Source organism: Onychostruthus taczanowskii, unplaced genomic scaffold, assembly GCF_017590055.1.
Source record: "Onychostruthus taczanowskii isolate IOZ18803 unplaced genomic scaffold, ASM1759005v1 scaffold36, whole genome shotgun sequence".
Taxonomy (NCBI): domain Eukaryota; kingdom Metazoa; phylum Chordata; class Aves; order Passeriformes; family Passeridae; genus Onychostruthus; species Onychostruthus taczanowskii.
Genome location: NW_024501015.1, coordinates 276,121 through 293,082, shown reverse-complemented (window position 1 = coordinate 293,082; position 16,962 = coordinate 276,121). Strand labels below are relative to the sequence as shown.

Below are 16,962 nucleotides of genomic sequence, written 5' to 3'. Positions count from 1 at the left end.
TAAGTTTACATTTTCTAAGGTGTGTCATGTAAAAGCAGAAACTGGAGCAGAGTGTTTTAGTTATCTTGGGGTTTTCATTTATTTGATTTAGTGGTCAGAGGGATGGAGGAGCAAGCAGAAATTAATGTCTCTTTACAGCAGGAAGGACAGAAATGAAAAAAGAGGAAAAGGCAGCTGAATGCTACCCCTTCCTGCTAGATCCCTTCTTCTGCCGACCCTTCATTGGACATGGATCATATCTGCCCCCTTGGGAGCAGTGGTGCCAGTCCAGACCAATGGAAGCAAAGGAGGCAAAGGCAGCATCAGCAGCTGCAACTCAGACTTTTACACGGGGCTCAGTTTGAACAGGGAGAGCCAAGCCAATGGGCCTCATCTTGTTGCTTGGGTGTCTGTGGTCTAGTTTATAGTGAGACTCATGCCCTGGTAGCCATGTCCAGTGGGAAGCTAAGTGTGTCCAGCCCTGTTTTCTGGCCCTGAGGCCAGCTGGCATTTAATGAGCTGCACCCATGCTATTGAACCCTGAAAAACAGGGTGGCTGCTGCCAAACTCACAGTGGGGGCTGTGCCTCTGGTGGTTCCCAGAATCTAGGGTTTGCTTGGTGGGGAGCTGGCCTGCCTGGGGCAAGTCTGTGCTAGGACCTCCTGAACAGTGCAGCCGTGGCAGCAGCTCAGTGCCAATGCCTGGGAATAGGCCATGGCACGTTTCATTCCTCAGACACAACACGTGCCTGCCCCCCATGTCTCCCTTTACAGCAAAGACATGAATCCTGCTAAGGCAGTAAGCAGCAATAAAAACTAAATGTTTACAAGTTGGTTGGTTGGTGGGGTTTTTTTGCCTTTTTTTTTTTTTTTTTTTTAATTAACCTATTTTCCCTCCCCCTTCCAGATTATGGATGTGATTCATTTTTCAGGCTGTTAACCTAGAAATAAGAAAAGTCAGATAAGGGGGTGGGAGTGGGGGATATTAGTAATTCAGAAGAGTGTATCCTACATCATAAGCAAGAACAGCAAGTGTTTAAAACTACCTCTTTGTTTTTCTACAAAAGACTACTTTAATGTTGCTAATTGCACCAAGCCCCAAAAGTTGCCATCCCATCTACATGTGCTTTCACCTTACTCCCTGGGGTTTTTTTATAACAAGAAAGTCCCATTAAAGTACAGCTCAGATACAAGTGCTGAACTTAATCTAATAGTCAGTGTTACACTAAAGGTTTAAACAATGCCTGGTTTACTCTTCAGCAGAGGATTTCTCTCAGTACTATTAGGGAAGAAAATGGCTTTGAAAGTGCTGAAGTAAGCAGTAAATCCCTCCTGCTTCTCTGTTTGTTCTGCACTCCTCTCAATAGGCTTGTATTGCTTGTATCTCCTGCAAAGAATGTGAACAGTTAGTTGCTGAAAGACTTTTAAAGGAGGGTGCACATTTAGCATGTGACCAGTGTATAAAAGCACTAATAATCATGTGCTCATCATGCACTCTCTCTCTCCTCCTTCCCTGTTCAATCACATCTAATGTCTGGCAGCCATAGGTCAGTGGTGGTGACAGGGACCTGCTTAGGGAGAAGGAGTACTGGAGTACTGCTGCACCATGGAAGTGTGTGTTTCTCACCACTCTCTGGGAAGGGTGAGCACACACTTGACTCAGGAGACTTCGTGCAGTCTCAAAAGAGAAACTTCCAAAGTCTCATGAGAAACTTCCAAAATAATAATGCAGCAACATGTGCTTCTACTGGCCTGCGTGCTCAGCACTTTTCCCCCCAAAGAATTTATTAACCAATTAATGAAGAATTTGCTTGATTTCACTGCATATGTAAATCACATCATGCAGTTTGAGTTTGTTTTCTGCTTAGATGAAGTTCCCAGGCCTGCTGGTATTACTGTTTGTGCTTATGGGCACAGAATGTGCCCATTTTTTTTTCCTGAAAGTCCTTAACATCTGCATGTTGTCCAGTGGTTTTGTGGCCTAAACCAGTAATCTTATTTTCTTGAATATTTGCCAGAATATTTGTGGGCTGCAATAGTAAAGAAACAAAAATGTAGCTAAAGCAAATTTAAATTGTTCAGTTTGTTAATTTAAATACTATTTTGACAGTTCTTTGAACTGTTTTTAATTGTAGAAATTAGCAACTTACTTGTAAAGGACAAATGCCCCAATGGTAGCAAACACTGCCAACAAGCCAAGGAATATAAAGACACCTTCTATTGTTCCAGATGATGCTCCTGTAGTTCAGAAAGTAGATTGATTAAAAGTTAGCCTCTATTTTACAGTGAGATAGACTTTCCAAAGAAAATGCCATTTTTACTTATTGATGTACAAATCGAAACACATTTAGTAATTCTAATATGCTAAGCACTGGAGGTCAGTGACTGGCAGGAGGTGGTGCTTTCACATCCTAATCCATGTAATTCTTGATTCCACCAGAGTGTGAGTTGTGCTTTGCCAGTTTTCTCATATGAGCCCTGCTCCTCAGACACATGGCTACCCTTCCAGCATGGAGAGGAATGAAAGGCCCTGTTGGCACCCCACAAGGTGAAGCTAATTTGATCCTTGCCATTTGTTATGCTGGGGAAATGTTTACACTGACCATAGGATGACTTGGACAAAATTAGATGGGCTCATCCAGAAGGTGACTTAAAGCAGCAACCTCTCTTAGGTCCTAATTCTCCTTTGAATATTGCAGAAGCCCCAAAGTTTAACTCAGCTTTGCCCTCTGGAGGAAACCTGGACAGACCAGCCTTACTGGGCTAAAGCTAGTCTCTGTGAATACAGTTGAGAAAAACCCTTCTGCATGCTTAGTTTCACCTTTAGGAACCAGAATGCACTTAGAGATCAGGCATTGTGCCTTATTCATAATGAATTGATTTCAGTGCAGATAAACTTACACCTAGATTAAATCAAACCATCAAAAAATGCTATGGAAAATGACTGCAAAGGGTCAGTTGTTTGGCTGATAGTAGTTAGAGAGTTCAGAAGAGTCACTAGGACACTGTTATAGGAAGTCAGGAGGGCAATGAAGTGGGAGCAGAGTGGCAGCACTACCTTTTAGACTTTTGACTGAGGCTGAGTTTAATAGTTGGTTATGTCAAAGTCTGCTTTGATAGCTATGAGATAGACACAGTGATACTTATCCAAGCAAAGGTGAAGCTCCTCTTTGGAAACAGTTTGGAAACAGTTTGGAAACCCTGGGCTGACTCTGTAATCACTGGATGTAACACAGATCATTCCAGAACATAATTCATCTCATCCTCATGTAGAAATAGAAACCATGGACAGTAAAGAGGTCCCAGGGCAGCCAACTGTGCTGCAGACTTTGATTCTGTCTCAAGTGAGCTGAATTCCCCTCTGTTTCTGCTATCTCTCCATGTGTGGAGTGGGCTGGCTGGCACGTTCCCCACCTGCTTTTCTGCCCAACATTTTTCTGTGGAAAATTACATTATGGCTTAAGAATTGTTCATATTCTGTGATACTAAATAAATAGTTTGTGTAATTACTGTACTCATTGGATTGTAAACAGAAGTCAAACCAAGGTCTAACAGCTAAAATTCCCACAGGGAAATAATCATCATTTTATCTTTGCATGGACTCTTAGACAAGCTGGTGCAGTCTCAGCTGAGGCTTCCAGGCATAAAAAAAAATAAAAATAAACATATCCTATGTATTCCTGTGTTCTCTCCCCCTGCAGGGAAATGGCCACAGGGAGAAGCTTTTCACCAACGACCCACGTCTGCTCTTTGTGCACTCACCTCCATTTACAGAAATCAGGGCACTGGCAAGGGCTTGACTTGTGTCATCACCCAGGGTGATGTTTATACAGTATGTCCCAGGTTCCTCAAAAGCTCTCCTGATGGTGAGCAAACATTCATCCGTGACGACGACGGGGTCACATACCACGCTGTTGGACACCTGGCACGTGGGGTCAGAAACTGCTGTGCAGACATCTGTGGGGAGGCTGCCGTGGGAAGAGAGAGCACATTGCATCTGTGGAGTCCTGCCAGCCCAGTTAGCCCAGTTCACACACACATTGCACTGGTGCACCAGTTTTATTCTGGTGCCTGTTGAAATCGGTGGCACTATAGTGATTTTTTGGCACTATATATGTATTTTTTGCATACCTATACATTGATATATGTACATCTGGTTTTTATATAGAATGCATGTATACAATCTGTATAATTATCTGCTTGTTTTGCTTATTATTTAACATTTTAGGGTGATCGCAGGATTACCTGGATCAAATCAACTTATAAAGTCCATGACCTTTAATACACTTAATACACATCTTTAAGAAAGGAATGCAGATTCTTTTAAGTAGCTGGAAAAGAAAATACTCCCTTAAGAGAGGTTAATTGTATTCCAGTTGTATTACCACAGTGTTTCTTGTACTTCTTAGTCCTCTCAGCTCTGATCTTCTAAGACCTGGGAATACTAGTCTAATGTTTTTGCATCCAAGAAGTTGCTTGGACTCACCCATTTACTCCAAGTGTCAGAAACTCATGGTGAAAAAGAAAGGATTTCCTTACAATTTCAGTAAACTGCTTCCCACTTTACTGTAAGTGCTGAAATCTTGTCTTGGCCAGGAGACTGTAAAGCGTTTTTTCCCCTCAATCAGTTCCTTATTTTGAGACTGGATGTTTGCTCTGAATCCTAAGTCCCTGGCAGTAGCCTCTCTTGGCATAGTTTAAAAACGAGACTTGCATTATCTTTAGTTCCCATCAAGAAATAGAAACACTGCAGTTCCCAAATTTTGTTTGTACATCTGCATCTAAGTGCATATAGCATTCCAGCACCTAATTAGTTTTAAACAGGGAAGATTGACAGCTTCATTCACAACTTACCTCCCTTGGCAGGTAACAACAAAGTCAACCAGTGAGTTTTCAGCTTGGCTTTCTGTCATCTGGATGCTTGTCATCTGAATAATATTTACCTCGAGGATTCCCTCTGGGAGAGGAAACACATATCAACTGTAGGACACATGACAAGCTTTGAAGTCTGTGTGTACTGAACCTCGAGTGTTTGGCTGATGCTCAGTTCAGGTCTTGTTTTTCATAACCTACTCCCTCCCTTAGCACTCCTCTTGAAGGCTTTGAAAGCTGAGAAATTTTCCAGTGCTTTCCCTGTGAGGCTGCTCCTTTCTGGTCTGTCTTTTTTCCCCTCATTACTGTTATTTACTTCCTTATTTTGTGAAATCACTTCCCACTACAAGAGATTTCTCTGCATTCAAAGGCCAGTTCAACCTTTGGTAAACCTCCTCCCCAACCCATGTGCTCCTGCTGTGGCATGTTCAGAAGCTGGTGGCAGGGAAAGGAATGACACAATGCACATCCCCACCAGTACTTGGGGTCAGCTATCAGCAGGGATCCAGACCAAGGTCCAGCCTCACGTGTCTGAAAGCAAGGGCTCATAACCTCTGCAGCTAGCCCCTGGCAGCTAGATGTCTGTACATTAATCCTTAAAACTCTCAGCTATGTCCATGAGAAGGATCTTTTTGTGGATCTCATGCAATTGATAAAAATGTGTCTAAATAAACATTATTTCCACCATGCATTTTTGTTCATTGCTAACATCATTCCTCTGTTCAGGTACTGACACACATCCTTACCTACAACAGCAATACTACTTCCATAGTATCCATTTCTGTAAATATGGCAGCCTCCATCAGGATTGTCCTCCACTAACTCCACAGTGGGAGAAGAGTCAGAATCAGAAGATAATCCAGTAGTAACTAAAGCAGAAGAAATAGAGACGCAACAACTTTAGAATAAGCTCTGCTTTGGGGTACTCTGAACACAGCCACGTGTTCCAACTGTTCCTTCATTCCATGGGCTGTCAGTGGCTTTGGTTTGCAGCTGTGCAGTCATGTGTGTATCTGTGTAGTGAGCTCATGGCTGTAATCCCTAAAGAAAACACATGTGCCCAGGGGAACCCCACTCCAAAAGCCACCTGGCTAGTCACCCATCTCTGTGAAATAAAAGGGAGACTACAAGGTGTAATACAATTAAACACTTCTTGAAAATCCCCAAATCAATTACATAAGAAATCCAAAGGCCAATAAAACATTTAAAATGCTTTTTTAAAAGCTGGTATTTTCCCACTGCTCTGCATTACATCTAGTGGAAAAATGAAGAGGGGAAGTGGTGAAAATTAAATTTTTCCTTTCATTTTTCATTCTCACCCCATATTTTGGTAAGAGCACATATTAAAAATATGAAATTTGAAAAATATAACCACATTTACAGTTTCACAGTAGTATTATTATGGCTGAAACTGTAGGCCTTCTTAAAACCCTCTGAGATGATAAACCAATGCTGAACATAATAAAAGTTATTCTGAAATATGTTAGTCAATAAATTTAGAGTGAAAAAGCTGTTCTGGGTTAATGCCATGTGGAAATCCCATATTTTTGAATATGACTAGGTTTTTCTAGCTCAATCCAATCTCATTTAATTTTGGATGGAAGTTAATGAAATCTAGAAAGGAGCTTGCTATAAGAGTGTTCTGAAATTCCTTTTTCTCACTTGAAATTTACATCTTACCTCAGAAGATAACCCTGAGTAGACAAGGCTAGAATCTCCTGACCAAGTGTGGCAGAGATAATACAAACTTACATTTATGTTCACCTGAAACCTTTGCATGCTGTAAGTGTGGTGGTAGAACTGGATGCATAAGGAGTTAAACATGTAAGTGATCTCTACCATAGAATCCTAGAAGAGTTAATGCTTATTGATTCTGTCTCTAAGCCAATTTTATAGAGGGTTTCCAGAGGCTTGCAGCTCTTTCATGATGACAGTAAAACTACTAAAGATATTAACTTAAAACATCAGAATATAGAGTTTTAGCATATCTCCTAATGCCAGTGCCTTTTGATAAATGCTTACCTGCTGTGGTGGGCGGTGGTGCAGTGGGTGTTACTGGCCTGCAAGGTACAGGTATAATGGCTTGGACAGTTAAATTCAGAGTGAAGTTTCCTTGCAGAGTGTAGGTGTGAGATGTACTAGAACCGCTGGCTACAAATAAACCACTTCCATCTCCGAAGTTCCACTTGTAGGAGATGGCAGAATTATTCAGATAGTAGCTGGGATCATGGATCTTCACATCAAATGTAATTGGTGAGTCTTTGATGAAAATGGAGTCTGAGATGTTGCGGTCATGTTTTTGGAACATACTCACAGTTAATGGAATTTTGTCTGGAGGGGGGAAAAAAGAGATAAATAAATAAAGCAGAGATACCTGTCTGCATACAATAAACTGTTCCAAAGCCCCTGAACAGCAACAGCCAGAATATGAGATGTAAACATGGTATTTTTAACAGAGGTGTGTACTTTAATTTGATTTGTGACCTGAGGAGAGAATGTCAGTAGGAAACAGCCAGAAAAATATCGGGACAAATGAGGAATCACAGACTGTGATTCTGTGAATCTGTGGAAGATTGCATTATCTCTCGTAAATAGTTTTCCATTACAAAGTGGAAGGGTCACTACTGAGCTAGGCAAGAAGGTTACTTAAGCTACTCAAGGCAATTTACCAGAGACTCCACTTTCATGCTAAAAACCTTTCTCAGGCCAATATCTTCTTTTCATGCCAGACTGTGCTTGTGCTGAATTTTTTTAACAGCTAAGCAACAAATCCCCCCAGCATGTCACCACAGCCGACTCCAGCACGCTCACCTGTTACAGAGTAGGTGGTTTTTGCTCTCGCAACCGGAACAAAGCCCGAGTGTCCTCTCCTGTAAATGGACACTGACATCCCGTGTTCTCCAAGAGTGATGTTTGCCGTGTTGACTGAAAACTTCGCTGAAGATCGTCCCGTTGTTTGGTAATACTGACCTGAAACACAACGTGAACTTAACATTTTCCCCCTCAGCCTCGCCACAAGTTGGTTTATGAGAGGCAAAGTCTCTGAGAATCTCACATTGTCAAAATAAAAATTAATAGTTTAGAAATGTTTTCCAATAATCTGACAGGTGATTTTGAAGGACTGGATAATTTTACAGTGTGTTTACTCACATAATTTCCGGTTTTTCAAAGATGTCAAAAAGATGTTCCCAGTTTCACTAATCCAAGAAAAAATTGCCAAGACATCTACATCTTTCCAAAGCAGTTACATTACATTAAGTCATTAGGATTATGTAGTGGATGGTGTGAGGCATTTTAAGTGATCTTGTGTTTGCTTTCAGAGTGGCCAGAAGATACAATACCTCTTGCTTCATACACTACAACCATTTTTATATATTCAATTATTTGTCTTTTTAACAGCTGACTGAGGTAGGTAAATAGTATCATCTCTGCATAAAATTTGGAATATTATTATTATTACTCATCCTGACAATAATACCGATTTATCCAGGAGAACTGAAGGCACTAGGATTTAGTACATAGCCAATGGCAGGAATAGCCCAACCATTACATACTCAGGAGCAGGAAACATTGAAAATCAGCATCTGTGACCAGAGCAGCAGAACAGCCAGTGACAGTTCTCACCTCCCTAGAGACAAGAAGTGCTGCACTGTTAAACTGGTGATACACAGCACTGTGTTCTCTCTTAAATCTAAAAGTCTTAAGTGGCAGTGGGCTGTCAATAAATTGTCCGACTGACCTGCTCAGACTCTCTCTTTTCCTAGAAAAAGATCTTGAGTAGTACTGAAAGGAAATTAATTTTCTTCAGTGGTAGTATTGTGAATGCAAGTTTTAAAGAGAATCTTCTGGTAATCCATGATTTCTATACCAAACAACTGATGGCCCCTCTGGAAAAGTGGGGAATTAATTCAGTATTTCCACTCAAGAGTGTGGAATCATTTTTAAAGTGCTTTTAGTAAAACATACTTGACAAATGAGTTGTGTACAAAGGGAATATAAAGTCTGCAGCATCACCCCAACCAAGGCATATGTTGCAGTACTAACCAAAAGTGTGAAACACATAGACAAAGTTCCTTCTCCTCCAGCCAGGGTGATGAGGGAAAGGACGTCCATCTGGGAATACATGGTGGCTGTGGTTGCTTGTGCAGTTTTCCCAGCCACAGTTGTCAGTCCATTCAGTCCAGTTGTAGACATAGACTTGCTGATCCATGGCAGCTGGAGGATCTAAGGGTAAAAGCAGGACATGTTCTGGTCAGCTGAGAAGTGTGCAGAGAGTCAGAAAACAGGAGGCAAACACTGCAGGTTATAGCAGCTGCTGCATTTAAACAACAGGTGAAGTGGGGTATTTTTAGACTGACGTTAATTCTTCTTTCCTGAAGTTGTGCTTTGTTTGGTTTTTAATGTAAACACAAAATGGTTTTGTCTTGGTGCTATTTTATTAAGAAGTTTAAAAAATACTTTACTGTCTCATGGGCCAGACACAATTTAGAAGTGCTTGCCCAAAAACTTGGTGTTGACTACACAGGATGCTACTGTTTGCCAAGGGTAACAGAGCTACCTAAATATTTGGCAGGCAGAATCTAAAATTGTAAGTACAAAGAGTAGCTGTGGAAGCACTGTAAGGAAGTGACTTTGTTTGTTTTGTCAGAAAAGTTTTCTGTGGCACCTTTGAATAACTAAGACATGAATTTCTGTTATTTTCTGACTGGCAAATAGGAAGTTTCCTCCCCCAAACAGCACAGCAGATATTGAATATGGATATAAGCTGCTAACAAAATATTAGATAGTTAACTGCAACTTAGGCTGACAAAAAACTTGCTGATATGTCTTGAAATGAAAATGACTTTGATCAGTAAGAAAATTTGTTGAACATTTATGCATTCAGAGGATGAAAGGTAGAACAGCATGTGTTGTTCTAGATCCAGCAGCTTAAAACACTTGGAATTATGATGGGCTTTTTTCTCCAGGTAGTAGTCAATTAGGTGAAAAAGGGTGATTTTCTGAGGAAAATATTTCTTGATTTTTAGATATTTACTTGTTCAATTTTTAATTCCTAAAATGTGGAAGTGTGAGATTTACTCTTTTGTGCAGGTATGGTAACTGAATTCTACAATTCATAATTTATTAAAAAAAATTTAAAAAAAAAACCCTCAATTTTATAATTTGACAGCTTTATAAGTTTGAAAGAAAACAGTGTGACTGCGCAACATTGTGCCTGAGCTGAAAAGCAGTACCAGTTCTGTTGGGAAGTCAGATTGTGTGACTTCTTTGGGAAAGCAAGTTTATAACAATGGTCAGTCTCAAATTACCTGGTCAGTGTATATGGAGTGTGGCAGAGCACGAAAAATACCACAGTGATCTTCTCAGGAAGAACCCGGTGTGGCACAGGCTGGGTGTGACAGGTAGGTGTTATCAGTTATCAGTGATCAGTTAAACCCAGCACGGCTGTCCATTGGGGGTGCCTGTGGCGCTGTCAGAGCCCAGTGACACACCCACAGCAGCACCAGGCAGATGGGAGCGCCCTGCAGGGAAATTGCCATTACCTACCCCGGGTACAGTTTCTCCTGTATACTATGTTGCCGTCATTATCTTCTGTCTGGCACTTGGGAAACTGGAGAGTCACAACAAAGCTCACGTTGGATCCTACCAGTGCTGGGCTGTCACTGTCCAGTTTGGCTGTCACCCTTCCGCCTGTGGAAAAGAAAATCAGTCTTTGCAGCAGCAAAGGTGCATCGCAGCAGAAGCTGCCATCAACTGTGCACCATTTACAGTAGAAATGCTTTCTTGGTTACTCTGCTTCTAAGGGCTTTCATGCTCCTAAGTCACTTGTGCTCTTACCAAAACCCCAACTTCAAACAATCAGAGGGACTTGGCGTATCCCCCAGATCATGTACTGCTCTGCCATTAATTTTCTTCTTAGAGTTAAGAATAGATTTTTCTACCTGTGGGGGTCAATATATTTAAAAGGAGAAAATTTTTGTTTCTCCCCAGGGATAGTCAGTGGTCCTGAGCTCAGCCCAGGTGACAGTAGACATGGTCTTTGCTGAAGCTGTCAGTCTGAAGCCCACATGCCCTACTGAGGTAGCAGTTGAAGCTGTCTGTCCTCCAGGGCATGTTTCATGTGATGGACTGTGCTGGAGCCCTGACCATCAGTACTTCTTGGTAAGTATTAATGTCTGAGATTAGCCACAATGGGAGAGTACTTTATGAAATAACTCACTGTTCTGCTTCCTCAGGCAACCCACTGGGAATGGTATCAAACCCAATCCTCTCTAATTTGCCATTCCGTGCAACAGAGGATATTGCCCCTATGAAAATGCTCTACAGCACCTGCACTCTGCACTGTGGTGGATTTTGTGGCCACTACGGTTTTTCAAGTGTCTTTGAAATGTGCGCGTGCTATCACCTTTCCAGCAGTCCTTCCATCTGGGATCTCCTTCTTCCCAGAAAGGATAAAGTTTTTCATTCCATTTATTTTGATCACTAGACCAGCCTTGTAGCTTCTTGTAGGATGTGACAGGAGAAGTGCTTCCATGGTTCATCACATCTTGAAACCCTAGAGAGAATATCAAACATCAGTATTAACGTAATGCAAGTTTCCCTGCTAGTCTATAAAAACATTACTCTTGTGCTGAACTTTAATCATGTACTGGTAGAAAACTTTCCACCAGTAGGAAATGACAGAATTTTATCATTGCAGCTATAAACATTTACATGAACTATAATCAACATAAAGACAATTCCACCATTGTCAGACAGACATTTGTTTCTACTTGCAGTATTGCAAACTTCCCAGACAAAGAATAAAAATTTTTACAGTGTTTTGACCATATCAGAGCAATGGTTTGCAAGAGTTTACATAACCCTGCAACAGTCAGGCTCTCTGCACAGAGGTTGCTTGATTTCTGACTGCTTTGCCTGGTAATAAATCTACAACTAAAAGGCTAACAGGATACATTCATTCTGTGTCTGAGTTGTGCTCTAGTGGAAGTTGTGCCAGGAATTAGTTTTGACCCAGTGCAGCTCCTTTGGTGAGTTGGCTGGTGGCTTGAGTGGGAGGGGTGGAACCAATTATAACAGAAGCTGGTATTTCCAGAAAAGGAAATTTAGAGCTGAATAGTAAATTCAATGTGTTTATAATATAACAACAATAACATATTAGCTTCATGCCTTTTATTTAGAAATGGCTCTGATATTAAATAACTTCAATAACCTCTTTCTTCTCATATTACTACAAATGATGGGCTCAAACTTTTCCCAGGCTTCTAGGATCCCTCTTTCTGTCACAAAGGACACATAGTGGAAAGCAATGTAAATATCCAAGTAACCTGTAGGAACACGTTGGCCACTGTAGGATGCCATAAAAATATGTTAATAAGAGGGTTCATGGGCACAGCTCCATGAAAACCTGGAGGCTTTAAAGAGCTCTGCCATGTTGTTAATCATGTAAGGTAACTGCTGGGTGTGCCATTCTGTCACAATGTTAAGGGAGTTAGAATTTCTGCTTTCCATGGCTTTATTGTAAAAGTACAGCTGATGCAGAATGAAACTTCGATTTATACCCAAGTGCAGTGAAGTTCTGGATGACTTTAAAGAAAATGCAGAGACCTGTAAGAAGGGCAAGAATTGCCCTGTATGCTGTAACCTAACCGGTAGTGCTGGAATTTCTCCAAGCTTTGGAAAAGACACAGAGCAGATGAAGCCAGTTTAAGCATGGTCTTTACAGGTGGGTGGCTCCTAATTTTACTGCAAGAGATAATCAGAGAAAGAGCTTGGAAGAAGAGGCAGGAGCTGCTTTCTCTTGGTGTTTTATTGCCCAGTGAGATTTCTGCTGGGCAGGAAGAACATCCCTTGGCCAGTCCCATCTCCACTCTGAGCTGATGCTGGTAGCTCTCTCTCCACTCCTGAGGACTGAACAGTTTGAGGAAAACAACAGATTTTGCTCTCAGAGACACAATCTCCCACAGACTTTTGCCCTCCAGGAACTCCCTGCAGTCTCACTTAAATCACTTGAATCAAGTCTTTCCTGCAGATTTAATATTTTTTTGATGTGAGCAAGCATAACATTATGACTGGTATTTACTTGACCTGTATCACATGCTGTATTGTTTTGAGTCTTGGTCAGAAGGAGAGTTTAGTAATGTTGTTGTTCAGAAGCTTTACTCAGGAACAAAACAAACTTCACAAAGGCTTAGCAAGTTCAATTACACTTTAGATATCATTAAGTTAATGTCTCATTCAAAAGTAAATGGCTACATAATTTTGTAATTTATTTTTCCCATTCTCCTTGATTTTATCTAAAATTTATTTAATGAATAAAAATGTTTTGATTTTGTCAGATCAAAACTTTTCAATCATTGTTTTTTTCCCAAATGTTCAATTTATCAAAAACGACTGGAGCACTTTTAATTGTAGAAATGCGTTTAATTTTTTGTTTTCATTAACAATCCTTGAATTCAAAATTCATTTTCTAGTCTAGTAATAGCTGTTGTTACTGCTTCTAAATCACAAGTTGCCTAGGTATTTCTTTGCCTCTCTGATGAGCTTTGTTTGCTTCAGTCAAATATAAAGCATTTCACAAGCTTCAGGGCAAGACAAAGATGGTTTTTCAGATGAGGAAAGACTTCTGCACTGGTTTCTCTAACACATGGAACTGACGATTTTCAGTTGGTGAATTTAAAGGAACAAAAAGCTTTAATGTATTTCTTTTTTAACAATGAAAACCACTCAAGAACAGATGTTGGTCATAACCAAAATTAGAGCAATTCAGTTCAAAATAGACAGAGTAATGTTATGCTCCAAGGAACAGATTCCTGTAATAGTTTTGGTGAGGTGATCATAGGGGAAGAGATCTTATACTCCGATTGACTTTCTTCTTTCTCATTCTGGCTTTCATTTTGGGGAAAAACGTAGCAGAGACAAGTTCAGTATTTCCTGTGAAAGTGTATTAGCCATGAAAGAGAGAATGAGAGCCAATGTTGGGACAGCATAAATAGAAAGATGACCCAGCTAAAGAGGATAAAAGTGTATTAGAAGTAAAAAGTCTGGTGGAATGGCACCAGACTGTAACATAAACTTTCTAAAGTTATGTATGGAAACATAATAAAGCAGGACAAAAAAGAATTTGAGGAACAACTTGAAAAAAACTAAAACCTACAAATTAACTTATTTCACCAAATATAAACCAAGTTGGAAAGCTTGCCAGGATGTATAGGGCCAAAAGATTATGTAGATGCAAAAGAAGCATTCAGGGAAGGTAAAGGAGTAGCACAAAAGTCAAACAGGTCAATTGGTTTATATTTTCATTCACAAAGGAAGAACATAGGGAGTTTCTGTGATAGGATTTTTTTTTTACAATGACAGAGAATATCTCTCAAAATGAAGTGTTGGCACATAAAACCCAATTATAGAACAAATCAACAAAATGACAAAGTTGTCTAGATAGGATGGCCCAAGTATGGAAGTTATTCAAGAGTGAAATAAATGAGCTATTAACCATAGCATGTAACATCTTGCTTAACACTGCTTCAGTGACTGAGAAACAAAAATTGGCAAATGTGATGACAGTTTTTAAAAACACTTCCAGGGAAGATTTAGAGGATTAAAAAAACCCTTTGGGGCTCAAGTTGGAGAAGCTGGTAGGAACAGCAGTGAGGAACAGAACAAGTAGGTACAGTGCATTAATATGATTTGCCATAAAAGGAGTGCATTGCTCACAAACATATTCTGAGTTTTGTGAGGGAGACAGAGAGCATGGGAACAAGGCTGACCTGCTTGTTCCAGTCTGCTTGAGTTCCAGACAGCACTTGATGAGGTCCCTTGCTAAAGGAACATAAGGCAATTAAGTTACCGTGGGATAAGAACGAAGGACTGATTTCACATGAGTAAATGATTGGTTAGGATATTAAAAAAAAAAAGTTATGAATAAGTGCCCAGCCTTCTCCATTGTTAAAATAATTTTAAATGCTGAGAATCTGGAAAACAGGTAAACAGCAAAGTTCTTTAATCTGCTGGACTGTGCATTAAAGTAATAGAGGGGAGGACTCTATGAAACTAGATGACTCAAGAATAAAACTGTATGAAATTCAACAGAGTTAAATGGAATCTTGCATTGAGAATGAGGAGCTCTAAACCAGCTCTAAACTCAGAAATGGGATCTTGCAGCTTCAGAGTTTTGAATGCAGTACTCATTGGTAGTTGAAAACCTAGGAAAAGGCTAGATAGAGAACAAAGATGGGAACATCATTACAGCATTTTATAATGCCATGTCTTGAGTACTGTATGCTCTGTTCTCTGCAGCTCAATCACTATAAAAGAACTGAAAAAATACAGAGAGAGGTGGTGAGGATGCTACAAAGGGATAGAATTGTTTCCACATGAGGAACAGCTGTATAGACTCTGTCTTGAAGCCTGGAGAAGAGGTGACAGGGGAGAATATAAAAACAGAACCATGAACAGCATGGAGGAAGAAGCTGAAGGTACAAAAGTTAAGGGGAATCAAATGAAACCAGCAGGTTACAGGTTCTAAGCATTTGAAAGGTACTTCTTCACATAAGGTACAATTAAGGTGTGAATTTTTTTGCTGGCAGGCCATAGTGTGTCCCAAAAATTTACACGTGTTACAATGAAAACCCAAATGCATGAACAGATGGAAAAGGTCTAGTAAAAACTGTTAAATACAATGACTCTGCATCTGACAGAGGCAATTCTATAAATGCTGTAAATCACCAAAAGCTGGGAATGTGTCCTGACCTGTGCAGTTATACATCCAGTACTATTCTCCGTTGGAGGCAGGTACAAGGCTAGATGAATGCTCAGATGGACTTCAGCTTTTAAGGTTTTCAATTTCCACACTGTACATTCTGGAATTTGAGCTTAAAATCCCATTTCTACATTCCCAGCCCTGAGCTCAGGGAGTCATCCTAAGACTTGAGTCGAATTGGGAGCCCGGGAAGAAGCAGATCAGCCCACTCCCTGCCCACTGTGGCTTGCAGATCTAATTCCTTGGCTGGGCTCCTTGAGGTTTGGGACCCACAGGTCCAAGGGTCCCAGTGGGGAGCACTGTTTCTGACCTGGCCTCTCCCACAACTGAGCCAAGCCAACTGTGCGAAGTCCATTCTGCATCTGCCATGCTTGAACCCGGGAAGTGTCGCTAAGAACTTGCTGCCAAGAGCCAAGCTTTAGCTCCAGTCAGCTCCATGCACCTGTGGAGCGCAGGGAACAGATTACTGAGCAGTTCTCAGCACACTTCTCCAGCTCAGGCAGCTCTTCTACCCCGAGCCAGGCAACCCTGCGGTGGAACCGGCTGTCGCCTACTGGGTGGCAGGCAGGGCTCCAGCAGCCACCACAGGTGCTGGGAGCAGCCGCTTTTCCTGCGCTGGCTCGGCGCATGGAAGAACACTGCGAGGCAGGGATGCGGGGCGAGGGAAGCACTCACGTGTGGCAGCAGTGCAGAGCAGCGCTTGGGCCAGGAGCAGCAGTGCGAGGGGGCGGCGAGCAGCACCCATGGTTCCGAGAGCCAGGCCGGGGCAGCGCCTGCCGGGAGCCGCGCAGGGACACTCCTCCGGTCCCCACCGGGAGCTCCGAGTGAAGCTTCTCCGCCGCTCTGCTCTCCGATTAAATGAAGGGCCCCGGGACTCATCATGTGATGGAATTAAGCAGAGATGCATGATTTTGTCTTCAGCTTCTTTCAGCTCATGTGCTTATGACTCACTCCCTTTGCTTTCAGCGTTCCCTGGGATTACTGAGAGACCTGTTTGGAGCCACACCATTCACCTCACAGGCATTTTTATACTAGTTTTGCACTGTGATCAATTTTTGTACTTAATTTGTTTTTAAATTAGGAATCCAAATTAACTCTTGCCCCAGCCTGATCTGCAAGTGTTACTGCAACAGCTCACTGCATTTGATGAACCCATCGCTACTTAACCACACGGCTCATCCCATATGCTGGGCACCAGCTCTAAACTGAATGGAAAATGGCCAATTCCAGCACATCTCCTGACTTGGCTCCTGATCCGAGTTGATTGTTAAGGAAAATATTATTTAAACATTTCGTGGGTACATGCATATCCAATCTGACCATGGCTAGAGATGCCATCACAGCCCCTGT

The 16,962-nt window shown here is 41.4% G+C and overlaps 1 protein-coding gene across 1 annotated transcript; it reads right to left on the bottom strand.

Annotated features, from left to right (window-relative positions):
* Nucleotides 1-1,090: 1,090 nt before the first annotated feature.
* Nucleotides 1,091-16,403, bottom strand: GPNMB (glycoprotein nmb). Its single transcript, XM_041411533.1, has 11 exons — nt 16,288-16,403; nt 11,257-11,406; nt 10,398-10,541; nt 8,895-9,074; nt 7,662-7,820; nt 6,873-7,181; nt 5,597-5,719; nt 4,833-4,935; nt 3,741-3,946; nt 2,129-2,216; nt 1,091-1,365 (listed from the first exon to the last, which is right to left on the bottom strand). Exons 1-11 carry the CDS (start codon nt 16,355-16,357, stop codon nt 1,212-1,214), a joined length of 1,686 nt encoding a protein of 561 aa, XP_041267467.1. The 5' UTR covers nt 16,358-16,403; the 3' UTR covers nt 1,091-1,211.
* Nucleotides 16,404-16,962: the final 559 nt, after the last annotated feature.